Consider the following 23,412-nt stretch of genomic DNA (forward strand, 5'->3'; position numbering starts at 1 on the left):
GCAATGAAAGCCTTGTTCACCAGGAGTTGCGGGTTTAACCCACCAATAAATCTGTCAATCTTTCTTTCTTCAGTGGCCACGTCATATAGGGAGTAACATGACAGATGATTGAATTTTTGCAAATATTCACCCACAGACTATTTTCCTTGGAGGAGCGCGAGAAATTCACGCTTCTTAGTCTTCATAATTCCCGTAGGGATGTGATATTTTCAAAATCGTTCCTTGAATCTTGACCAGGTTTCTTCTTCATCAGCAGACCACATGGCTTTTTCATTCTCCCACCATATGGCAGCAGCGCCTTCAAGATAATGAGTTGCAAATGTAACCTTATCTCCTTCTTCAGTATGAGCAATCTCAAGCTTCTTCTCCATAGTTCTCAACCAATCATCTGCATCCAAGGGATCAATAGCCTGACTGAAACTGGGAGGCTTGGTCCTTTGAAAATCTGCCAGCTTGGAGTGATGACCAGGCTGATTCCCATTCTGCCCAACCACAACTTGAACACTTCTTAATATTTCAATCAGATCATTATTCCGTCTTTCCTCAAATATACGCAGAATTTGCTCAGTGGAGGGCGGATTTGGCGGTGGAGGCGGTGGTGGAACGTATGGCTCGGGTGAGTGTCCTATTTGTCGTGCGGAACAACGAACAGGAGAACCCTCGCGAATGTTGCTACTGCTACCTCCCCACGTCATCCTATTATGATTTTTTCCCAAGGCAACACAACCGAGATGAGAAGCATTCAAAAATTGGGGGAAAGCCAGCAACAAAAAGCCCGAGAAAAACCGAAATGACGAAGAAAATACGGCGAATAAAATAGAGTTCCAACATAATTATACATAGACTCATACATGAAAGATAACAACATGCCAGGTTCAACTACTCTCATACATGAAATGAAACATCATGACTCGTACGACTACATCCGTACACCATCCTGACGACTGCGGATACTCGGAAGCTCTACTACTCTGCTGGTGCTACGGGGTCCTCTCCTGAAGCGGACTGGGATCCTGAACTGACATGGTTAACTGAGACCTCCGGCTTAAAGGTGACACGACGACGCTGCCTCGAGGGCTCTCCCTCTGGGGCAGGTGGAGGCTAAAGCATTGGGGCTACGGGACTGGTGAGAAGTGAAACCCACTCAACAGGAGCACTAAGTGGACTCACGGTCGTGGTGCCCGAGCTACTCAAAGGAGTAACCAGTGAAACAGGGAACTAGAACTGGCAGGATTATAGGGAGTAAATCCTACAGATGCTGGAGTAGTGACTGATCTAGTAGAGGCTAAAGCAGTATGGGTACGAGTCAGCTCTCGAGCCAGCTCCTATATCATAAGATAGCTAGCAGTTATATAACGAGAAAGGTGGCTAGAAACACTATCAGACTCCGGATCAATGATAGGGAAACGGACACGACCATTATCGTGCAGAGAAGGATAGTAGTGGAAACCTGGGTGGTTCTGCATCTGGACCTCGTTGTAGCGAAGCTCAACAAGCACCTCGAATGCAGCAAACTGGACAGTCCGAGAAGCGGTAGAAGCGTAACCACTCAGAGAGGTACGAGTGTAAGTGCTGGAATCGGAACTGGTGTGCAGAGTAACCATGGCGTGATACTCATACACTGAGTCAGCTAGACGCTCCCGATACACACGACAGGCTGGGTCGTCACCGAGGGGGTACAGTCGACGCCACACGTTACAAAGGAGATGTGGCGACGTGTACGGCATCAGCTGCAACTGGCACGGATACGGCATCGGAGCCATCTACACTCACAACCATTAGCAGGTTAGCATGAAAATAAAATCAGTGCATGCAATGCAACAACCATCTACAAATGCTACCGGCACTCAACTACAACTCGTATCTAGCGTCCGGTTAACTCGTCGTAGTCTAGCACGGCCTACAGTTAGCGCGGCTCTGATACCAAGCGTTGTGGCACCCCGGCTCAGAGCAACCGGTTTACCATGCATTGCCAGCCCAGAGACCTTGTCTTTTGGCAACACACAATAACTTGGTACAGAAAACAACCGCTTTATTGATGCTAGCGGATCAGAATTTATATTACAACAGTTGGTGAGGCCAAGCGGCACACAAGGTGCGGCTGAACAATATGTACATTATTTAGTAAACATAAAGGGGCCTCGATCATGACAACTACGCGGCATCGGAACAACGTCGTAGCGGAACTCCATAGCACAGGGACACCGATGTGGACACGATCTAGACTCGGACAACACTCCTTTCCAACGGGACTTTCCTGAAATCTGGCATGACACGCCAGGTTAGTACATTGAATGTATTTGCAAGCTCACAACAAGCATAAACATAATGACAAACAATATCATTCGCACAGACTAGCCAATAAACTGTGTGTACTAATAGAAATCTACTTAGTTATAGTTAACACAAAATGTCATTTACATGTCAACCTAGTTGTTTTATTAAGCAATATGTTCTAGTTACTACACATAGTTTATTTAAAACAAAAAATATTGTATTCAATATGATATTATAAAACTTTGATTTCTGAAGTAGCACGACACTTTAGAGACATACCTGAAAGCCAAGTCATGTTTCCCCATCACTTGTAACCTTTAAGTGCTTTTTTGCATAGGAACGTAGTGCGACCTATTGGTTCCCTTGGACTACTGCCCTTTGACTAACAATATTAGAACATATCTAGCTAGTCACGAACGGACACTTCAATGCTCTATCAAAACTTTTGTTCTTAAAGCCAACCCATATTGGTTGGAACATTTGATTGCAATATGAGTGATTGCTACTCCCTCTGTTCCTAAATATAAGCTGTTTTAGAGATTACAAAACTGTGTGATTAATTTTTGGCTGGTCTATAGCTTAGTAGTCAAAAATACTTAGCCAACTCTCTGCATTAGAAACTAATATAACAAACTATATATTACAGTAAAAACAGAGTAGATCATTGATAAATCATATGAGACATTTGCCATATGGCAAGGATGCGCTTTTGAATGCGCTTTTGGATATATAGGAAAAAGTCTAGGGAGAGGAGAACTAATCAGTCATGAATAGTTTTGACATTTCCACTTGATTTCCATTAAACTAACTCTGTAGTAAAAATCATGAAATGATGCTACTATTTGGGAATACATTTACAGAAAAGCAGTTGTGGTTTTAAGGATGGCTATGCATAGCTAATCGCACAAAACAGTTGATAATCTAAAGTAAAACCATGTGAAATGTTGTGCCCATGTATCATGTGAAAATGTTGTTCATTAATGCATACTCCCTCCGTCCACGAATAAGTGTACTTTTAGCTTTTGTCCTAGGTCAAAGTTTTAAAATTTTGACCAACTTTATAGAGAAAAGTACTAGCATTTATGACACTAAATTAATATCACTAGATCTATTTTGAAATGTACTTTCATAATATATCAATTTGATGTCATATATGTTATCACTCTTTTGTATATAGTTGGTCAAAATTTCAAAACTTTGACTTAAGATAAAAGCTAGAAGTACACTTATTCGCGGACGGAGGGAGTAGCTAAGGAAATCTGAGCCAATAATATAATCTTAGAATAAACCAACATTAAGCCTCACTCCTCGAGGCCCAAGAAGATGTTATAAATCACTGTACCTTGTGTCCATGATTTCCTGCCACTCATCATAAGCACCAAGGAAGAAATGTTAGGTGTATGTCCAAAGGATAAAATGATGGCAAGTTGTTATATTGTATTCACCCTTTCCATTCCAAATTGTTTCTACAAATCATGTCTAGTATTATATCTCTCACGAATTTCCAACAATTTAATTTATATGTAGAGTTAACTTGCACTACTTGATAGCATGTAACTAATTTCTCAATTTGGTGGAATGTTAATGGCGAAATAGTAAATTGATATATCTAAAAGAGCCAGAGATTTTACATATGTTTGGTGTGATGTACACCTACCTAAATTTAGAAGTTTAGGAACAAATCATGCAAAAAACGCATTGCTTTGATCACACCACACATATAATGTTACCTTATACACATGTAATTTATTAAAATACCATGCCTAGAAGTAGCTTGATATAGGAGCGAACCCAGTTCTCCGCCTTCATCTCTATATATTTGCTGGGATTGTTGATCACTTATTGAATGCACAGAGAGGCCATCATGAGATTTTTGTAGAAAGGGAAACAAAATATAAGTCCCATCAATAATTTTTGGCTTTTGAGTACTAAATTATATAATGGAAAACAAAGTAGCTTACTTGTCAAATATTTTCGGACTTCCGTATCTGGAGGGTACCCTATATTCATATAGAGGAGATATATAAAGTCATACAGGTAAATGGAAGGTTAGAATCACTCACCTTAAGCACATCCATCATTGTAAGCTCATACTTTACCAAATAACTTTTAGACGAATTTGAAAATGACCAATTCTTCTGCCAATCACAGCTGCGACAACCTGTCATACACATGGGCATCTCAAGTGACAGAACCATAGCCCTAGCCCTCGGCATGTACTATATATACTAGATGACCCGGTTGCGCCAATGGCGCAAGAAGCAAATTAGAAAGAATGTTAGTAGTGAGTAAGTAAAAGATGTAACTGGAAATATAATGCAATGTGGATTGTATTACATCATGTATTAACCACAAATCATGAAATCAATACCAGAGAACCAAATAATGTCACCACCTCTGTACTAACAACCAACATTTTAGCATAAGGAGTATCACAGGAGTGTTTAATTGCACATCAAGAGTATCACAATTACAACTAAAGAGGCATTGTCCTCACTGCTGTCCCTGAGCCCTTCACAGAGTTTCAAGCCTCGCAACTTCTTCCTCCAGCTCTGCACATGACCCTCGGTTACGAACCTCATCCCTCAACTATGATTATTTCAAGATGAAATCAACATGCTATTTCTCTCACATGGAACATGTTTAGAATTTAGTCAGTCTCGCTAATCTTTCAGCTACAAAGGCAGAAAGAAAAATGGCATAATCAATAACTAAAAAAAAAACTGGAACAATAATGCTTGTAACAATAATGGCTATATTTTTATCATCAAATTTCAACAATAGATATCTCTCCTCCTATATCCCTCAAAGAGCAAAAATAACAAAATGAACTTTGATGTACACAAACACATTCAAATAAGCAAATCAGAGCAAGGCAATATGCATCATACCTTCAGGATGCCAAGCGGTCGATTAGTAATGCTAAAATGAACCCATCAGCATACCTCCCACCTAATTTTATTGGCCCTATCTCTTCTTTCTCAAGTCTGCACTCGTTCAACCAGTAATCCAATTAGTTATACATGCACACAATAATCAATAGTTTCCCTTCTCCCTATTTCTAATTTGGAAAAATCACTATATTTTTCCCCTATTTGTAGTTTACACTGAAATCTGAAACCAGTGTGTGGAAGTATGTTTAAACACCCAGCCAAAAATCTGAGAAAAGCAAAATAAGAATTTGAATGCCCAAGGAAAATTAAACTTGCTCTCTCTCCCTATTCTCAGCCATACATGCACCAGACAACATATATATATATATATATATATATATATATATATATATATATATATATATATATATATATATATATATATATAGAGAGAGAGAGAGAGAGAGAGAGAGAGAGAGAGAGCGAGAGAGAGAGAGAGCGAGAGACGATCAAATAATTTTATAGGTCCTCCTTGACTTGGCCGCTTCAAGCTGTGCTAGAATCCATGGGATGGCAGAACACCTTTTTTAGTACAAGCACACTGCAAGCCACCATCCACCCTTGCTTATTAATGAAATAAAATAAAGTATTCCAAGAACATGGAACAGTTATAAAAAGTACCGATATCATGTATGCATCGTTCTGATGCAGAGGCCGGGGATCTCCCCCTTTTCGAAAAAAAAGTATATAATACAAAAATAAATATTCTTTGGAAGGATATAGTCATAGATATATCAAATAGACATAGTATACGTTCCAATGATAATGTCATACCTGTAGAAGAGACATATCCTCAAGAAACGGTGCTCCAAATGAATATTGCCATATTTGTCCATAGTAAATAATCCATTACAGCAGAAATCAGAAGCCAACATCAGTGTGGTTCGCAATAAGAGGAGGCCATTCTGTTCATGCCTAGCAGTAGCACAACAGCGACATGAAGACAACCTACTTTACATGGCAAAAGATCCAAGTAAGAAGAAAATCTAATGTCATATATGGATACACTTGAGTTGTTATAAATACTTAGGAATTCAGGATGGCAAATTTAAGCAAGAAAAACACACTGGAGCTGTTATATTTACTTAGGAATTCAGATTATTGCGTTTCCTATAGAGGCCCTATAACCTGAATAAACGTAGCTGCACATAAGATCAAGTAAAAAAAAGCGTTAGTAAATTCATGAAAGGAAGATGTGAACATAAAAGTCATGACAGAACTGTCTAGATTTTGTATCAGCCAGTCATATATACAGGACCAAGAAGACTGCACCCAAAGTTTGATATTTCAATCAGCTTAATTAATAATTATTTGGCACGCATCTTTGACACAGCACTGCCTTTAACTGTGTTCTGCGCCACAGAAAACACAAACTAAAATTGATAAAGTTGAGAAAAATAAGGGTACATATATTGCATTAGTAAACAAATAACAATAGAATGTACTTTTATGTAGAATTAAAAGTGTGGAGAGAAAATAAATAAACCCGAGGGAAAACTATCTATTAGTCCTCATAAATCAAAACACAACATCTTCATGCTTTCTCAGTCAACAGTCTACTCAAATGTAATTAATATATAGCAGATCAATGACAAAAACACGTGCCAAAACATGCCGACCAAAATAAAGAGGTAGAAAGCCTATTTTAAATCCATGACTGGTTACAAAGTTGCATCAACCTACTACATTAAATATATAATGGCAGTTCTGGATGTTGCTTAACATGGAGCATAGTTTGATGGTGCAGTGCAACCTCATAAACTCTGCATACAACAACCTGTAAAGAAATATGAACCAAAATAAAGTGTCATTGCTTCAAATGATATAACATACCAGAACGCCATTTCTTCATATCCCATCTCTCGAACAGAGGCATGCCGAATCCTTCCAGTAAGAGGTTGCCAGTGCGTACATCAAGCCATTGGCGAAAAGAACCGGAGAGACCAACCTGCAAAAATAATTGCAATTCTTTTACAGCAACGAATCTTGTGCAAGCAAATGACGTGAAGGGAACAAAAGATAAGCAATCTACATGGTTAATGAGCAGTTAATGAGCAAAGGTGCTCCAGGGCAGAAGGAACTACACACAAACTCATGGAGAAGCAACCTGAAATTAGTAAAACAAAGTGGCAGCTAGAAACTAACCTGAACTAATAAGAACATGCCATGGTAAAGCATGAGAAACAAATACGGCGCATTTTTTTTAGTGATGTAGGGTCACGGCCTTGTTGGCGAGGTCCGCAACTCCTTCTCCGGTCCTCTCTGCTCTCCTCTGCCTCATCTCATAACTACTTCTACCAATTGTTGATTGGGCTCGGTTGCTGTCAAAATCAAGACAATTGCATTCAAGCACAACGCAGTAACTTATTCAAGAAGGAACAACAAGCTATAGACCATGAATTAACTCTGTAACAACTATAGGGAAACTAAATCTAGCTTAGACTGACTATGTGTATTGACACCAATATTTCCATCAGTTAACCGGATTAACAATTCATAATGAATACATTACTCAACACTGGTATACCCAAACCCCAATCAGATGAGTCAGAGAACTATTGAAAAAGAATACCATCTCTAAAGAAGAATGCAATTCTAAAAATGCTTGGAGATTCTTGTTAGTCTTAATAAACACCTTTTTTCTCAAAGAATTATATAAGAACACGCTTCACTTCAGATCCAAGACATGATGTACTTTCTCCAAATGGTGCTAGCTAACAACACCTTCATACTCTAGAAAGAACCCAAGAGAAATAAGCTCAATGCACCACCCAGGTAAACCAGAATGGAAACCACAATATACATTTTCTATGTATCACATATAAAGAAACCATCATGATTGCACAGATAGCAGCCCCTGATTAATGTGAATATGAGAGAGAAATGGGAGCAGAGTGGGCTGGAAGTACAAAGAAAACTAACCTTAGGTAAGTTGCTCACTAATGATGCAGAATCTAGAGGTACACATTGATGATGCAGAACCTGGAGGACACCTGGTCATATGCACTCCGCCAGTATCTACCTCCTCCATAGGTGAAGACCTGATTTTACTCTGAATCAAAGAGCAGCCCCTTGAAGATAGGAAAATGTAAGCAATTAATTGTCAGATTATGAATTACCTCACCTTTGCTCTATTGCTAGTCAACCAAATTGACTCCGGTGTGCTGCCGCAAATGTGGTGCTATGCCCAAGGAAAAAGCTACAGAGAAGGAAGAAGAAACCAGTGAAGAAGGGATCTAAGTTTTCTGCTGAGTATAGGAAAATCTATGGAGAATCATTGTTATAAGAAAAATAAAATCAACAAGACATGAATAGGAAAGAAGAGGATGGAAGAAGAACAAACCTCAATGACATGAACGGAGCAGAGGAAGCAAACTCGTTGACTCGGACTTGAGGGCGACGTGAGGAGGCAGGGGAGGAGGAACCGCTGGCGAGCAGGAGGGATGGAAAGAGGGAAGAGGACGAATCAGAGAGAGAATGAAAGGGACGGCGTCCTTCCCTGCCTCGTACCCTCCCCAGATCGAGGCCCGAAGCAGCCGCTCCTGCCTCCGCCTTCTCGCCCCTAGCCAGCGCGGCGTGAGGGGCGGCGACCCGGCGAGCCCGGAGAGAGAGAGAGAGAGAGAGAGAGAGAGAGAGAGTACCTGAGAGAGAGAGGGAGCGCGCACACACGGAGCAGCCGCAGCTCGGCGTCGAGGAGGCACAGAGACGGCCGGCCCCCCACCTCCCTTCCTCCTCTCCCGATCCAGGAGCGGATCGAGCCGCCACCAACCGCCAGGTCGCGCCCGACCTCGCCGGCGCAGGCCGACAGCAGCCGTTGACCCTCTCCTGTCTGCTGCCTCACCTCCCTCTCCTCTTTCCTCTCACTTTCTCCATCGCGGACGGGGGGCGGCGGCGGCGGCGCATGAGGAACGAGGGTCGCGGGGTGGGCTAGGTCTGCTGCCCGCTCACCTTTTATCACGCGACGAGCGTGGTGCGGTGGTTTTTTCGCTCGCGTGGTGCGCTGCACCCCCACGCGCGGCGCGGTGCGGTGGGCTTTTTTCCCTCGCATGGTACCGTGCGCTCGATGCCTTCGTTGTGACTACCTACCCCTTCATCCTTTATAAGTTAGATTATCAACAGCCTATTACACATTCAGAGGCTATTGATGCAAAAAGTATAATATTTCTCCAAATAATTACTTGCTTGAGTGGTCAAAAAAAGCACTTGCGTACGTGAGCAAAATAAACTGTGTTACAAACTAGAACAAACCTAATTAGGATATGTGGGTGAGACCAAGCAAATCCAGTATTGATTAATTACTTGCTAGCATTGTCCCCAACCGCCCAATACTATTACACATCTGTGTTATCACCATGCACGTCCAAGGCTGCAGTGCCTCTGCAACTCCATCTGATCCCACACGTGCCACTTCTTCCATTACATGGTGCAAATCCAGCTCTTCAGTATATGTACCTACAGTTGTAAGAAAACAAATACAACTTTCCATATCAGTGTATGTACTTATTATATATACCAACTTTTGTAAGAAAAGAAATACAAAATCTTCTAGTATATTTTTCACTAACTCCTCACGAATCACAACAGGCTAGCTGCTCGGCATGGTATATATATTTCTCATCTCTATCTTGCTAGTGATGCAAGCCTGTTGTTCCAAATCAAGTGGCATAGATGGCCATGCATAAGGAAAGCTTGTTCTCAGTGTGCATGCCATATCTGATAGCGGTGGGGGCAAACGTTCAAGACGCACATTAGCAAGGTCAAAGCTGCAGGTCAGTCGTCTAGAAAGGCAGAGGGCAGTCGTGGTGACGCCATGGCGCACGGACAGAGAGCTGCGTTATTAGGTTGTGGCACCCATAGCGATTAGGCAGTTGCGACGTTCTTCGTCATGGCGGAAGCAACACTTCCACTTCCTCGTGGTCGGAAGCAGTCCACAGCAGACTGCCGTCGTTGCCGGTGCCATGTGGTCGTTGGCCCTTGTTTCTTGTTTCCGAGGAAGGTAGACCGCCGTTCTTGCCGTTGCCATGATTTTTCTTTATGAGGAGGCTATAGATGAGACGACACATAATTCTGAAGATCAACGGCAGGTGATGATCTGTCCGCATAGAAATTAAACATACAGGGAGACATCAAAGTTAGGATCAGGTGGTCAGTAAGGATTTAGGAGGCGACTTCATTCCGTTCAGACCTAATTTCTCAGTCGTAGCTATTGATCCGTGCTTACATACGGTCCTGCTCCGAGGCGCTAGGGGCAGGCGGCCAAATCTGAAAGTCATCCTGTTGGATTTGTTAGTCGCGTACCTGAAAGTCGTGATGCTATGAAACGGACGAAGATTGGAATATAGAGCGACTGGATTAACTGGAGTAGTGCCATGCTATGAATTCTACGATGTGGCTAGAAAGGGGATCGAGAGAGACACATGGAGAGGCGAGGAGAGGCGGCGGCGGAGGATACACATTTACACAGGGAGATGCAAGGGGAAGCGGCGGCGGAGCGAGATTGTCGCTGGGTTGCTGAAGCATGCATGGTGTTGTTTTACGTAGTAGATTGAATCAGGCGGCGGCGGAGGAGACACATGGAGAGGCGAGGGGAGGCGGTGGCGGAGCGAGATTGTCGTTGGGTCGCTGGAGGATGCATGGTGTTGTTTTACGCAGCAGATTGAATCTGACCTCATGTCTCCGTGAACAGTTTTTTTCTGTAAAGTGCAATGGACAGATTTTTTGACGTACATAGCATCAGGTTAGATTTACATGCATCTTGGTCAGATTGGCTCTTATTTTTTCCGCCAAGCAACCGCCAGATTAAGATAGCTTGATCACATAGATCAAGCGATTAAGTTAATTTTGATTTTGTGGTCAGGTTAAGATAGCTTGATCACATAGATCAAGCGATTAAGTTAATTTTGATTTTGTGGTCCAACCGTGAAAAGGTGTGCTCTCGCTAGATTGATTCATGGAGGCCATATAGAGACCAACCGTGAAAGGATTATGTTAGTTCTCTTGAAAAAAAAAGTGTGGTTAATCTACACCATAATAACTCGGCCCCACCAGATTAAGGGCTCCTAATTACTGATTAACATGATAATTTCTTGGAAGTCTGTAATTAGTATAGGTATAGATAGATGCAACAATATATCCAACATGCTGTGACCATGCTCTTGTGATAACCATCCCTCACCATGCTCTTGTGATAACCATCCCTCAGACTGGCTTGTCAAAGGTGATCGTTCCTGGATCACAAACATGCCAACCCAGAGACATCTCATGATCCTTCCAGCGATCACAACCACGACTAATAATTGGCCTCAGACTGTGATCCTTACGACGATCACAACCACGGCCAATATTTGGCCTGTGATCCTTACGGCGATCACAACCACGACCAATAATTGGCCCGTGATCCTTACGACGATCACAACCACGACCAACATCTGGTCCAAATCAACACGATGGCCTTCCCGCCACCAACACAATGCAAACCTCATACTTAGTGTGCAAGATTTTTTAAATGTCGACCCATGGTGTGACCTACTTTCGAGCGTGTCCTTAACCGTGGACTCGGCTATCGATAGATTAATACACTCTGCAGAGGTAGCGCACTGGACCCACACCACGAAACCCATGGCCTCGCACTCCCATTCGGGTGGACCAACGACATTCCGATGAAACCCCTCCATTGCCATGACACTCTCCCGACCACTCCGACTCACTCCCCATCGGGCTAGTCCTGGGTGGCCCCGTGTCTATCAAAGACACAACGACCACCGTCGTGGCCAAATGATCCCACACGGGGACCCGGTACCAAAAACTCAACAACGGGCACACAAGGTTATGCCTGCTTACCAGGCCAGGGTACATCACACCCATAAGCTTCCCTAGTTGGAAGCACCAACCAGAGGCATGACAATGAAACGAATAAAGGCCGTCCCATACCGGCAAATGTGGTTGCACTCGGAAAGACTCGATTCAGCGACACCATGACCCGGTCAACAACATATTAAAGTTGAGTTATTATTAGGTTCAACTTAAAGTGAAAATAACCGGCGTCATAATGCCATGACATGCATCACCAACATATGCATCACATATCAACGGAATTGAGTGAGTCAACTATGCTCACACTGAGCATCAACAACTCATGATGCTTCTCTGGTTAAGATCAAGCCTCACTTCAACCAGAACCTTTTCTAGCAAATTTATCATTTTTACTCATGCAAGAAAATAATTCCACTAATTATTCATATCCATAGCCATATTATTCTTTCATCACCCAAAAATTAAATCCTTGCTAGTTTACCAACTAAGTTCACTTCAAACTTTCTGTAAATCAAGCATATTCACTTTAACAAGCATATAACAGAATATAATTAACATATTAATAATTTAAATGCACGCATAATCATTTTTTCAAGTAGAAAATCACAAATATTGTAGTGGCACTATGAAAATGTTGCTGTGGCTTGCCTTAGTGCAGATGAGGTTCACAATACTCCCAGTGATCCTCAAGACAAGCCTGATCTTCTGAAAATATTTAAAAACGCAAAAAGGAATCATTAAGAAACCTTCTGAAATTCACCAGAAAATCTAGACAGCAGGGAAAAATCCCATCTTTGGTGAGCTGCTAGATTTTTGGACAAAGAACACAATGCAAAAAGAATCAAATCACTTGGACTTATGGTTAAAAAGTTTTGGCCGTTTGAAGTTCTCTGGATTTAAATGAAATTTGAATTAAAAAATAAACAGACTGGGGGGAGGGTGACGTCGAAGGCGTAAAAGCCCAGGGCGCCACCACTCGTACCGCTTCACGCGCGTACAGAGTGGCTGAGCGGGCCCTGCTAGTTAGGTGAGGTGGAGGGGGAGGGGGAAACAGGGAGCAGCGAGGCTTCGCTGGAGCGCACGCTAGCGGCAAGGGCTCTTGGGCCAAAACGAGAGGGAGGGATCGAGAGAGGAAACGGAGGCGCACCTGCCCGTACCCGTAGAGTGGCTAGGGGTGGTCGGACGACACCGGAATCGGCCTCTGCAATGTAGGCAGAGAGCAGAGGTCACCGGAGATGAAGACGACGACGACTAGGGGCGACTCCAGGGGATCCAACCGAGCGGAACGACACCACCGGAGAGTGGCGGAGGCCCTGGAAGGGTTTCCCTGGCCTGGTAGGGGCTGGAGCTGCGGGAACGACCTGAGGGGATCGCCGGCGAGCTTGAGCTCGGGGACGGAAGCCCGCGGCCTGCCCGGCCGGGCTACGGCTTTCTACGTGCTTGTGGAGTGTGTGGGAGTGGATGAGGGTGCTCGAGGAGGCTGGGGGTGGCCGTATTTATAGGCGAGCGGCGAGAGGGCTCGGGCTCCGCCGTTGGACACCTGGCCGTGGCGCCCGGCGATGAACGACGTCAATGAGAGAGGGGGAAGAAGACGTAGCTCACGCGGGGACTGTTGGCGGACGGGGACGAGCACAGGGGCGAGAGGAAGACGACGAGCACAGTGCACCGCACACTGTGGCATTGGTTGGACCATGCCCGTGCCCGCTACGGCGAGCTCCAGCGTCGGTGAGTGCCAGGGCGGAGTTAAGTGAGTAGAGACAGTGATGGTGGCGCGGTTTGGCACGCTCGGGCAGGAGGGGCAGCGAGCACGCGCGCAACAGAGCGCTCGGCGGCACTCAAAGCGCGTGTTTTGCATGCCAGCACACCTGGATGAACGCGGTCACCGCGTGAACTATGACCTCAGGCTGACCTAAGCCCAAACTTCATGTCTTGTGTGTAGTCCGTGGTAGTTTTGAGTGTTAGCACGCTTGGGTTTGGGTTCAGGTGCAGTAGAAATGGTTTTACACTTCGGGTAAGTTTCTGGACAGTAACTTTGAGAGTTTACTGTGGTCAAACCACTGGGAGTTGAGGGCTGAGCTTTGGAGGCTAGCCAATATTTACTAAGGTGAAGATGCACAAGAAAAACCAGCTAAAATGGATCAAGTAAAATGGTAGTTGCTGTAGAAACTACCATTTCTGTCCAGAAATGAAAATATTTTCTGTAGCCAAAATATTCCAAAAAGTGATGATATATTTTTGCTTAGAAAGTTCCCTAGGGTTCCAAGAATAATTGGGATTTTTCTCAGAATTTTATGGGCGAGAAAAATTGGGGTTGCTTTGGAGCACATTGAGCTAGCTAGGGTTTAGGAGGGAAAATGAATATTTTCATTAAAGAAAAATATTCCAAATGATATTATGAGGTGAAACAGAGATGGAGTTATGGTTTTAGAGGGAGAAGAAGCACTTGGGTGAAAGTCAAGGGGTACCCAAGTGGTTAAGTCCAAATGAAAGGATTCAAAAACTCCAAACTCAAATTCAAACCAACTGAAAATCAGGCAAAGAAGAGGGGGCAAAAACCAGGCTGTCACATCCATTGTAGCATAGTTGTCGTCTCGCCAACTATTGCTACTATGACTATCGCTACCGCTTAGTGATAAAGTCAAGAAATTACATGGTGATTGCATTTCATACAATAAAGTGACAACCATATGGCTCCTGCCAGTTGCTGATAACTTTGTTACAAAACCTGATCATCTCATACAACAATTTATATCTCATCATGTCTTAACCATATCACATCACAACAAGCCCTGCAAAAACAAGTTAGACGTCCTCTACTTTGTTGTGGCAATTTTTACGTGGCTGCTATGGGCTTCTAGCAAGAACCGTTCTTACCTACGCATCAAAGCAACAACGATTTTTCATCAAGTGTGCTGTTTTAACCTTCAACAAGGACCAGCCGTAGTCAAACTCGATTCAACTAAAGTTGGAGAAACAGACACCCGCCAGCCACCTGTGTGCAAAGCACGTCGGTAGAACCAGTCTCGTGACCGCGGTCATGTAATGTCGGCCCGGGCCGCTTCATCCAACAATACCGCCAAATCAAAGTAAGACGTTGGTGGTAAGCAGTATGACTATTATCGCCCACAACTCTTTGTGTTCTACTCGTGCATATATCATCTATGCATAAACCTGGCTCTGATACCACTATTGGGGAACGTATAATTCAAAAAGTTTCCTACGGTCATGCAAGATCTATCTAGGAGAAGCATAGCAACAATACGGGAGATTGTGTTCACCTACCGTCGTAGACCAAAAGCGGAAGCGTTTAGTAATGCGGTTGATGTAGTCGAGCGTCTTCACGATCCAACCGATCCAAGTACCGAACATACGACACCTCCATGTTCAGCACACGTTCAACATGATGACATCCCTCGAGCTCTTGATCCAGTATAGGGTCGATGGAGAGTTCCATCAGCACGACAGTGTGGTGACGGTGTTGATGAAGTTACCGGCGCAAGGCTTCGCCTAAGCACTACAACGATATAACCAAGGTGTTAAACTGTGTAGGGGGGCACCGCACACGACTAAGAGATTGTCTGTTGTGCTTTGGGGTGCCCCTACCCCCATATATAAAGGTGGGAGGGAGGAGGTGGCCGACCTAGAGGGGCGCTTCAAAGGGGGGAGTCATACTAGGACTCCTTAGTCCTAGTAGGATTCGCCTTCCTTTCCAGAGTAGGAGAAGGGGGAACGGAAAGAGAGAGGGAGAAGTAATGCGGGGGGGGGGGGTGCCCACTCCCCTAGTCCAATTCAGTTTGGCTAGGGGGGCGTGCACCACCTCCTAGCCGCCGGCCTCCTCTTCCCACTAAGGCCCATGAAGGCCCAATACTCTCCCGGGGGGTTCCGGTAACCTTCTGGTACTCCGAAAAATGTCCAAACCTATCCGAAACCTTTCCGATGTACAAACATAACCTTCCAATATATCAATCTTTATGTATTGACCATTTCGAGACTCCTCGTCATGTCTGTGCTCTCATCCAGGACTCCGAAAAAACTTCGGTCATCAAAAACACGTAACTCTTAATACAAATCGTCATCGAACGTTAAGCGTGCGGACCCTACTTGTTTGAGAACTATGTAGACATGATCGAGACACATCTTTGATTAATAACCAATAGCTGAACCTGGATGCTCATATTGGCTCCTACATATTCTACGAAGATCGTTATCGGTCAAACCGCACAACAACATACGTTGTTCCCTTTGTCATCGGTATGTTACTTGCCAAAGATTTGTACGTCGGTATCATCATACCTAGTTCAATCTCATTACCGGAAAGTCTCTTTAATCATTCCATAATGCTTCATCCCGTAACTAACTCATTAGTCACATTGCTTGCAAGGCTTATAGTGATGAACATTACCGAGAGGGCCCAGAGATACCTCTCAGATACACGGAGTGACAAATCCTAATCTCGATCTATGCCAACCCAACAAAAACCTTCGAAGACACATGTAGAGAATCTTTATAATCACCCAGTTATGTTGTGAAGTTTGATAGCACACAAGGTGTTCCTCCGGTATTCGGGAGTTGCATAATCTCATGGTCTGAGGAACATGTATAAGTCATGAAGAAAGCAGTAGCAATAAAACTGTAACGATCATAATGCTAAGCTAACAGATGGGTCTTGTCCATCACATCATTCTCCTAATGATGTGATCCTGTTCATCAAATGACAACACACGTCTATGGTTAGGAAACATAACCATCTTTGATTAACAAGCTAGTCAAGTAGAGGCATCCTAGGGACACTATGTATTGTCTATGTATTCACACATGTACTAAGTTTGCGATTAATACAATTCTAGCGTGAATAATAAAAATTTATCATGATATAAGGAAATATAAATAACAACTTCATTATTGCCTCTAGGGCATATTTCCTTCAGAGAGGTATGAGACCTCTGACAAGTACTTCGCCTAAAAGATGGAGGAGAATAGCTCAGCTAGTGAGCATGTGCTCAGAATGTCTGGGTACTACAATCGCTTGAATCAAGTGGCAGTTAATCTTCTAGGTAAGATAGTGATTGACAAAGTTCTGTAGTCACCATCACCAAGTTACTGGAACTTCGTGATGAACTATAATATGCAAGGGATGATGAAAGCAATTCCCGAGCTCTTTGTGATGCTGAAATCAACGAAGGTAGAAATCAAGAAAAAGCATCAAGTGTTGATGATTAAATAAGACCACTAGTTTCAAGAAAAGGGCAAAGGGAAAGAAAGGGAACTTCAAGAAGAATGGCATACAAGTTGTCACTCCCATGAAGAAGCCCAAAGTTGGACCTAAGCCTGAAACTGAGTGTTTCTACTTCAAAGAAAATGGTCATTGGAAGCAGAACTACCCCAAATATTTGGCGGATAAGAAGGATGGCAAAGTGAATAAAGGTATATTTGATATACATATTATTGATGTGTACCTTACTAGTGCTCGTAGTAGCCCCTGGGTATTTGATACATGTTCGGTTGCTAAGATTAGTAACTCGAAACAGGAGTTGCAGAATAAATAGAGACTAGTTGAGGGTGAAGTGATGATGTATGTTGGAACTAGTTCCAAGATTGGTATGATCATCATCGCACACTCCCTATACTTTAGGGATTAGTGTTGAACCTAAATAAATATTATTTGGTGTTTGCATTAAGCATGAATATGATTAGATGATGTTTATTGCAATACGGTTATTCATTTAAGATAGAGAATTATTGTTATTTTGTATACATGAATAAAACCTTCTATGGTCATACACCCAATGTTAATGGTTTATTGAATCTCGATCATAGTGATACACATATTCATAATATTGATGCCAAAATGATGCAAAGTTGATAATGATAGTGCAACATACTTGTGGCACTGCCATTTAGGCCATATTGGTGTAAAGCGCATGAAGAAACTCCATGTTGATGGGCTTTTGGAATCACTTGATTATGAATCATTTGATACTTGCGAACCATGCCTTATGGGCAAGATGACTATAACTCCGTTCAGCGAAACAATGGAACGAGCTAATGACTTATTGGAAATAATGCATACCGATGTATGCGGTCCGATGAGTGTTGAGGCTCGTGGCGGGTATCATTATTTTCTGACCTTCACAGATGATTTCAACAGATATGGGTATATCTACTTAATAAAACACAAGTATGAAACATTTAAAAATTTCAAAGGATTTAGAGTGAAGTTGAGAATCATCATAACAAGAAAATAAAGTTTCCACGATCTTATCGGGGAGGTGAATATGTGAGTTACGAGTTTGGCATTCATTTAAAACAATGTGGAATAGTTTCACAACTCACGCCACCTGGAACACCACATCATAATGGTGTGTTCGAACATCATAACCGCACTTTATTAGATACGGTGTGATCCATGATGTCTCTTACTGGTTTACCACTATCGTTTTGGGGGTACGCGTTAGAGACAACTGCATTCACGTTAAACAGGGCACCATCAAAATCCGTTGAGACAACACCGTATGAACTATGGTTTGGCAACAAACCTAAGCTGTCGTTTTTTTAAATTTTGGGGATGCAATGCTTATGTAAAAAGGCTTCAGCCTGATAAGCTCGAACCCAAATCGGAGAAGTGCATCTTCATAGGATACCCTAAGGAAACAATTGGGTACACCTTCTACTACAGATCTGAAGGCAAGATCTTTGTTGCCAAGAATGGAACCTTTCTAGAGAAGGACTTTCTCTCGAAAGAAGTGAGTGGAAGGAAAGTAGAACTTGATTAGGTAGTTGTACCTTCTCTCAATTTGGAAAGTAGCTCATCCGAGAAATCCGTTCCCGTGATGCCTACACCAACTGGAGAGGAAGTTAATGATAAAGATCATGAAACTTCAGATCAAGTTACTACAGAACCTCGTAGGTCAAACAGAGCATGATGCGCACCAGAGTGGTACGCTAGTCCTGTTCTGGAGGTCATGTTACTTGACCATGAAGAACCTACGAACTATGAAGAAGCTATGATGAGCCCAGATTCCGATAAATGGCTTGAGGCCATGAAATCTGAGATCGGATCCATGTATGAGAACAAAGTGTGGACTTTGGTGGATCTGCCCGATGATCAACGACCCATAGAGAATAAATGGATCTTCAAGAAGAAGACTGACACTGATGGTAATGTTACTGACTATGAAGCTCGACTTGTCGCAAAAGGTTTTCCACAAGTTCAAGGAGTTGACTACGATGAGACTTTCTCACCTGTAGCGATGCTTAAGTCTGTCCGAATCATGTTAGCAATTGCCGCATTTTATGATTATGAAATCTGGAAAATGGATGTCAAAACACCATTTCTTAATGGATTTATTAAAGAAGAGTTGAATATGATGCAACCAGAAGGTTTTATCAACCCTAAAGGTGCTAACAAAGTGTGCGAGCTCCAGCGATCCATTTATGGACTGGTGTGAGCATCTTGGAGTTTGAATATATGGTTTTATACAGACTTATAGAGAAGCCTGTATTTACAAGAAAGTGAGTGGGAGCACTACACCATTTCTGATAAGTATATGTGAATGACATATTGTTGATCGGAAATGATGTAGAATTTTCTGGAAATCATAAAGGAGGTTTTGAAATGAGTTTTTCAAAGAAAGACCTCAGTGAAGTTGCTTACATATTGGGCATCAAGATCTACAGAGATAGATCAAGATGATTGATAAGATTTTTCAATGAGTACATACCTTGACAAGATTTTGAAGTAGTTCATAATGGAGCAGTTAAAGAAGGAGTTCTTGCCTGTGTTGCAAGGTGTAAAATTGAGTAAGACTCAAAACCTGACCACAGCAGAAAATAGAAAGAGAATGCAAGTCATTCCCTATGCCTCAGCCATAGGTTCTATAAAGTATGCTATGTTGTGTACCAGACCTATTGTGTAACTTATCATGAGTTTGGCAAGGGGGTATGATAGTGATCCAGGAGTAGATCACTGGACAATGGTCAAAGTTATCCTTAGTTACCTAAGAGTACTAAGGAAATATTTCTTGATTATGGAGGTGATAAAGAGTTCGTCGTAAAGAGTTACATCGATACTAGATGACTTTAAGTCTAAATCTGTATACATATAGAAAGTGGGAGCAATTAGCTAGAGTAGCTCCATGCAGAGCATGGTAGACATAGAAAATTTGCAATACATACGGCTCTGAATATGACAGACCCATTGACTAAACTTCTCTCACAAGCAAAACATGATCACACCTTAGTACTCTTTGGGTGTTAATCACATAGTGATGTGGACTAGATTATTGACTCTAATAAACCCTTTGGTTTTTGATCACATGGTGATGTGAACTATGGGTGTTAATCACATACAGGTGTGAACTATTGGTGTTAAATCACATGGCGATGTGAACTAGATTATTGACTCTACAAGTGGGAGACAGAAGGAAATATGCCCTAGAGGCAATAATAAAGTTGTTATTTTATATTTCCTTATATCATGATAAATGTCTATTATTCATGCTAGAATTGTATTAACCGGAAACTTGATACATGTATGAATACGTAGACAAAACACCGTGTCCCTAGTATACCTCTACTTGACTAGCTCGTTGATCAAAGATGGTTAAGTTTCTAGCCATGGATATGTGTTGTCATTTGATCAACAGGATCACATAATTAGGAGAATAATGAGATGGACAAGACGCATCCGTTAGCTTAGCATAATGATCGTTCAGTTTTATCGCTCCTGCTTTCTTCATGTCAAATACATATTCCTCCGACTATGAGATTATGCAACTCCCGGACACCGAAGGAATGGCTTATTTGCAATCAAACATCACAATGTAACTGGGTGATTATAAAGATGCTCTACAGGTATCTCCTAAGGTGTTTGTTGGGTTGGCATAGATCGAGATTAGGATTTGTCACTCCAAGTATCAGAGATGTATCTCTGGGCCCTCTCAGTACACGTCATATGAAGCCTTGCAAGCAATGTGACTAATGAGTTAGTTACGGGATGATGCATTACAGAACGAGTAAAGAGACTTGCCGGTAACGAGATTGAACTAGGTATGAAGATATCGACGATCGAATCTCGGGCAAGTAACATACCGATGCCAAAGGGAATAACGTATGTTGACACTGTGGTTCGACCGATAAAGATCTTCATAGTATATGTGTGAACCAATATGAGCATCCAAGTTCCACTATTGGTTATTGACCGCAGAGGTGTCCCGGTCATGTCTACATAGTTCTCGAACTCGTAGGGTCCGCACACTTAACGTTCGATGACGTTATGTATTATATGAGTTATGTGTTTTGGTGACTGAAGGTTGTTTTGAGTCCCGAATGAGATCACGGACATGACAAGGATTCTCAAAATGGTCGAGAGGTAAGGATTGATATATTGGAAGGTAGTATTCGGACACCGGAAGGGTTTCGGAGTGTATTAGGTACAAACCGGAGTACCAGAGGGGTTACCGGAACCCCCCGGTGGAAGATATGGGCCATATGGGCGATAGGAGGGAGGCTAACCAGCCCACAAGGGAGGAGGCCGAATTGGACTAGGGAAGGGGGCGCCACCACCTTTCCTTCTCCCTCTCCTACTCCTTCCCCCTTTCCCCCTCTGGTAAAAGGAAAAAGGGGGGCCGAATCCAACTAGGAGTCCAAGTGGGACTCTTGGCGCGCCTAGGGCCGGCCTCCTCTTCCTCCCTCCTTTATATACTGGGGCCGGGGGCACCTCTAGGCACATCAATTGTTCCCAGCCGTGTGCGTGCCCCCCTCCACCGTTTACTCCTCCGGTCATATTGTCGTAGTGCTTAGGCGAAGCCCTGCGCGGATCACATCACCACGCCGTCATGCTGACGGAACTCATCTACTCCTTCGACCCTCTACTGGATCAAGAGTTCGAGGGGCGTCATCGAGCTGAACGTGTGCAGAACTCGGAGGTGCCGTACGTTCGGTGCTTGATCAGTTGAATCGAGAAGACGTTCGACTACATCAACCGCGTTAAGCTAACCTTTCACTTTCGGTCTATGAGGGTACGTGGACACACTCTCCCCCTCTTGTTGGTATGCATCTCCTAGATAGATCTTGCGTGAGCGTAGGATTTTTTTTGAAATTGCATGCTACATTTCCCAACAAGACCCTACGTCCTGCTCTTGTTAATATTGACGATGATGTATCAAGTACAGAGTTGATCTACCTAGAGATCGTAAGTTGTGGTCTAAACCCTAGGGGTATGATGATGAATGTCATAATGATCTATCGACTAGCCTGGCCTCAGCTTATATAATGTACCGAAGGCCTAAGATAACAAGAGTCCTAGTCGGCTACGTCAGTGGAGCGGAGTCCTTGTCTTGATCACCGAGTCTTGTGGAATCTTCCTCGTATATGTCATGGGTTACCCAAGTGGCTCATTAGTGAACCGCCATGGACGTCCTCGGCCCGACCCACTAGTCAGGAGACGACATGGTGAGTACCCCCTAGTCCATGACACCATCACTTTGGTAGACCATTTGGGATCTTCCTCGATCTTCTCCATCGACGCAATTTGCACATTTGCTATTTTTGTGAACTGAATCTGAACATGTCATCATCTTATAGGTAAACTAAAAAATATAATTTGTTGAACTACTTTGACGCCCTCCAACCTGGCGTGGTGTATCCCAAAAACATACAAAATGAAAGGCACCCAGAGGGCTGAGGGTACTATACCACTGGATTTTATCAGCGAGCAAGGAGTTGGTTCGGAGAATGTATGTGGACGGTGGCTGCCGGATGTGCGTTGGATCAAACTTATCCTTGATGTGCCTTTTTTCTCTGCTACAGGTCAAGCTATTGTGGATTTTATAGCTCATGATCATTTAGGGAATCTTCAACGGCAACCCATAAATTTCCTCCCACATCCGTCTGCGGACAGGTGGGGTCCAGTCAGCGGACACGAATGTGAGACGCCACCATCCAACACTGCCGGTATACATCCGACCAACAATTTGGACTAATCGGATGAAATTCGTTCAAATACGACCGGATTTCATTACATGTACATCAACTGAGTGGTGCTATTTTGGCTCTAGAGGTATAATTAATACCTAATCTAAATGGTCGCCGGCCCCCGTTCATCGTGTCTGGTCATGAGCTCCGAGAACTGAAACTCCGCCTTCTCCAGCTCTGCCTCTGCATCTCCAGCTCTGCCTCTGTAACTTCGCCTCCATAGACCTAGGGACCGAAGCTGTCCACCTCCATGTCGTCGCCAAGCGGCTAATCGGTCAACGATGTTCAGTCCACCAAGCTTGGCTTCAACAGGAGGTGAGGAGCCGTGGCCTTCTTGGGACCCGAGAGGCGGTGACCTGTCATGCACTACTCTTCCTTACTGCCGGCAGCGCCCGCGGATGTGCCGACTTCGTGG

General features: G+C 43.3%; 1 protein-coding gene and 2 long non-coding RNA genes across 3 annotated transcripts; all 3 read right to left on the reverse strand.

The window, feature by feature from the left end:
* Positions 1–4,652: 4,652 nt before the first annotated feature.
* LOC123156370 (uncharacterized) lies at positions 4,653–6,289 on the reverse strand. The gene is made up of 3 exons (XR_006478005.1): positions 5,985–6,289; positions 5,169–5,264; positions 4,653–4,952 (listed from the first exon to the last, which is right to left on the reverse strand). It is a non-coding gene; the product is annotated as an uncharacterized lncRNA (long non-coding RNA).
* Positions 6,290–6,964: 675 nt separating this feature from the next.
* Positions 6,965–9,335, reverse strand: LOC123157723 (uncharacterized). Its single transcript, XM_044575958.1, has 5 exons — positions 8,852–9,335; positions 8,554–8,772; positions 7,432–7,531; positions 7,044–7,158; positions 6,965–6,987 (listed from the first exon to the last, which is right to left on the reverse strand). Exons 1-5 carry the CDS (start codon positions 9,256–9,258, stop codon positions 6,965–6,967), a joined length of 864 nt encoding a protein of 287 aa, XP_044431893.1. The 5' UTR covers positions 9,259–9,335.
* Positions 9,336–9,438: 103 nt separating this feature from the next.
* Positions 9,439–10,726, reverse strand: LOC123156371 (uncharacterized). The gene is made up of 2 exons (XR_006478006.1): positions 10,509–10,726; positions 9,439–9,662 (listed from the first exon to the last, which is right to left on the reverse strand). It is a non-coding gene; the product is annotated as an uncharacterized lncRNA (long non-coding RNA).
* Positions 10,727–23,412: the final 12,686 nt, after the last annotated feature.

Source organism: Triticum aestivum, chromosome 7B (genome assembly GCF_018294505.1).
Source record: "Triticum aestivum cultivar Chinese Spring chromosome 7B, IWGSC CS RefSeq v2.1, whole genome shotgun sequence".
In the NCBI taxonomy this organism is placed as follows: domain Eukaryota; kingdom Viridiplantae; phylum Streptophyta; class Magnoliopsida; order Poales; family Poaceae; genus Triticum; species Triticum aestivum.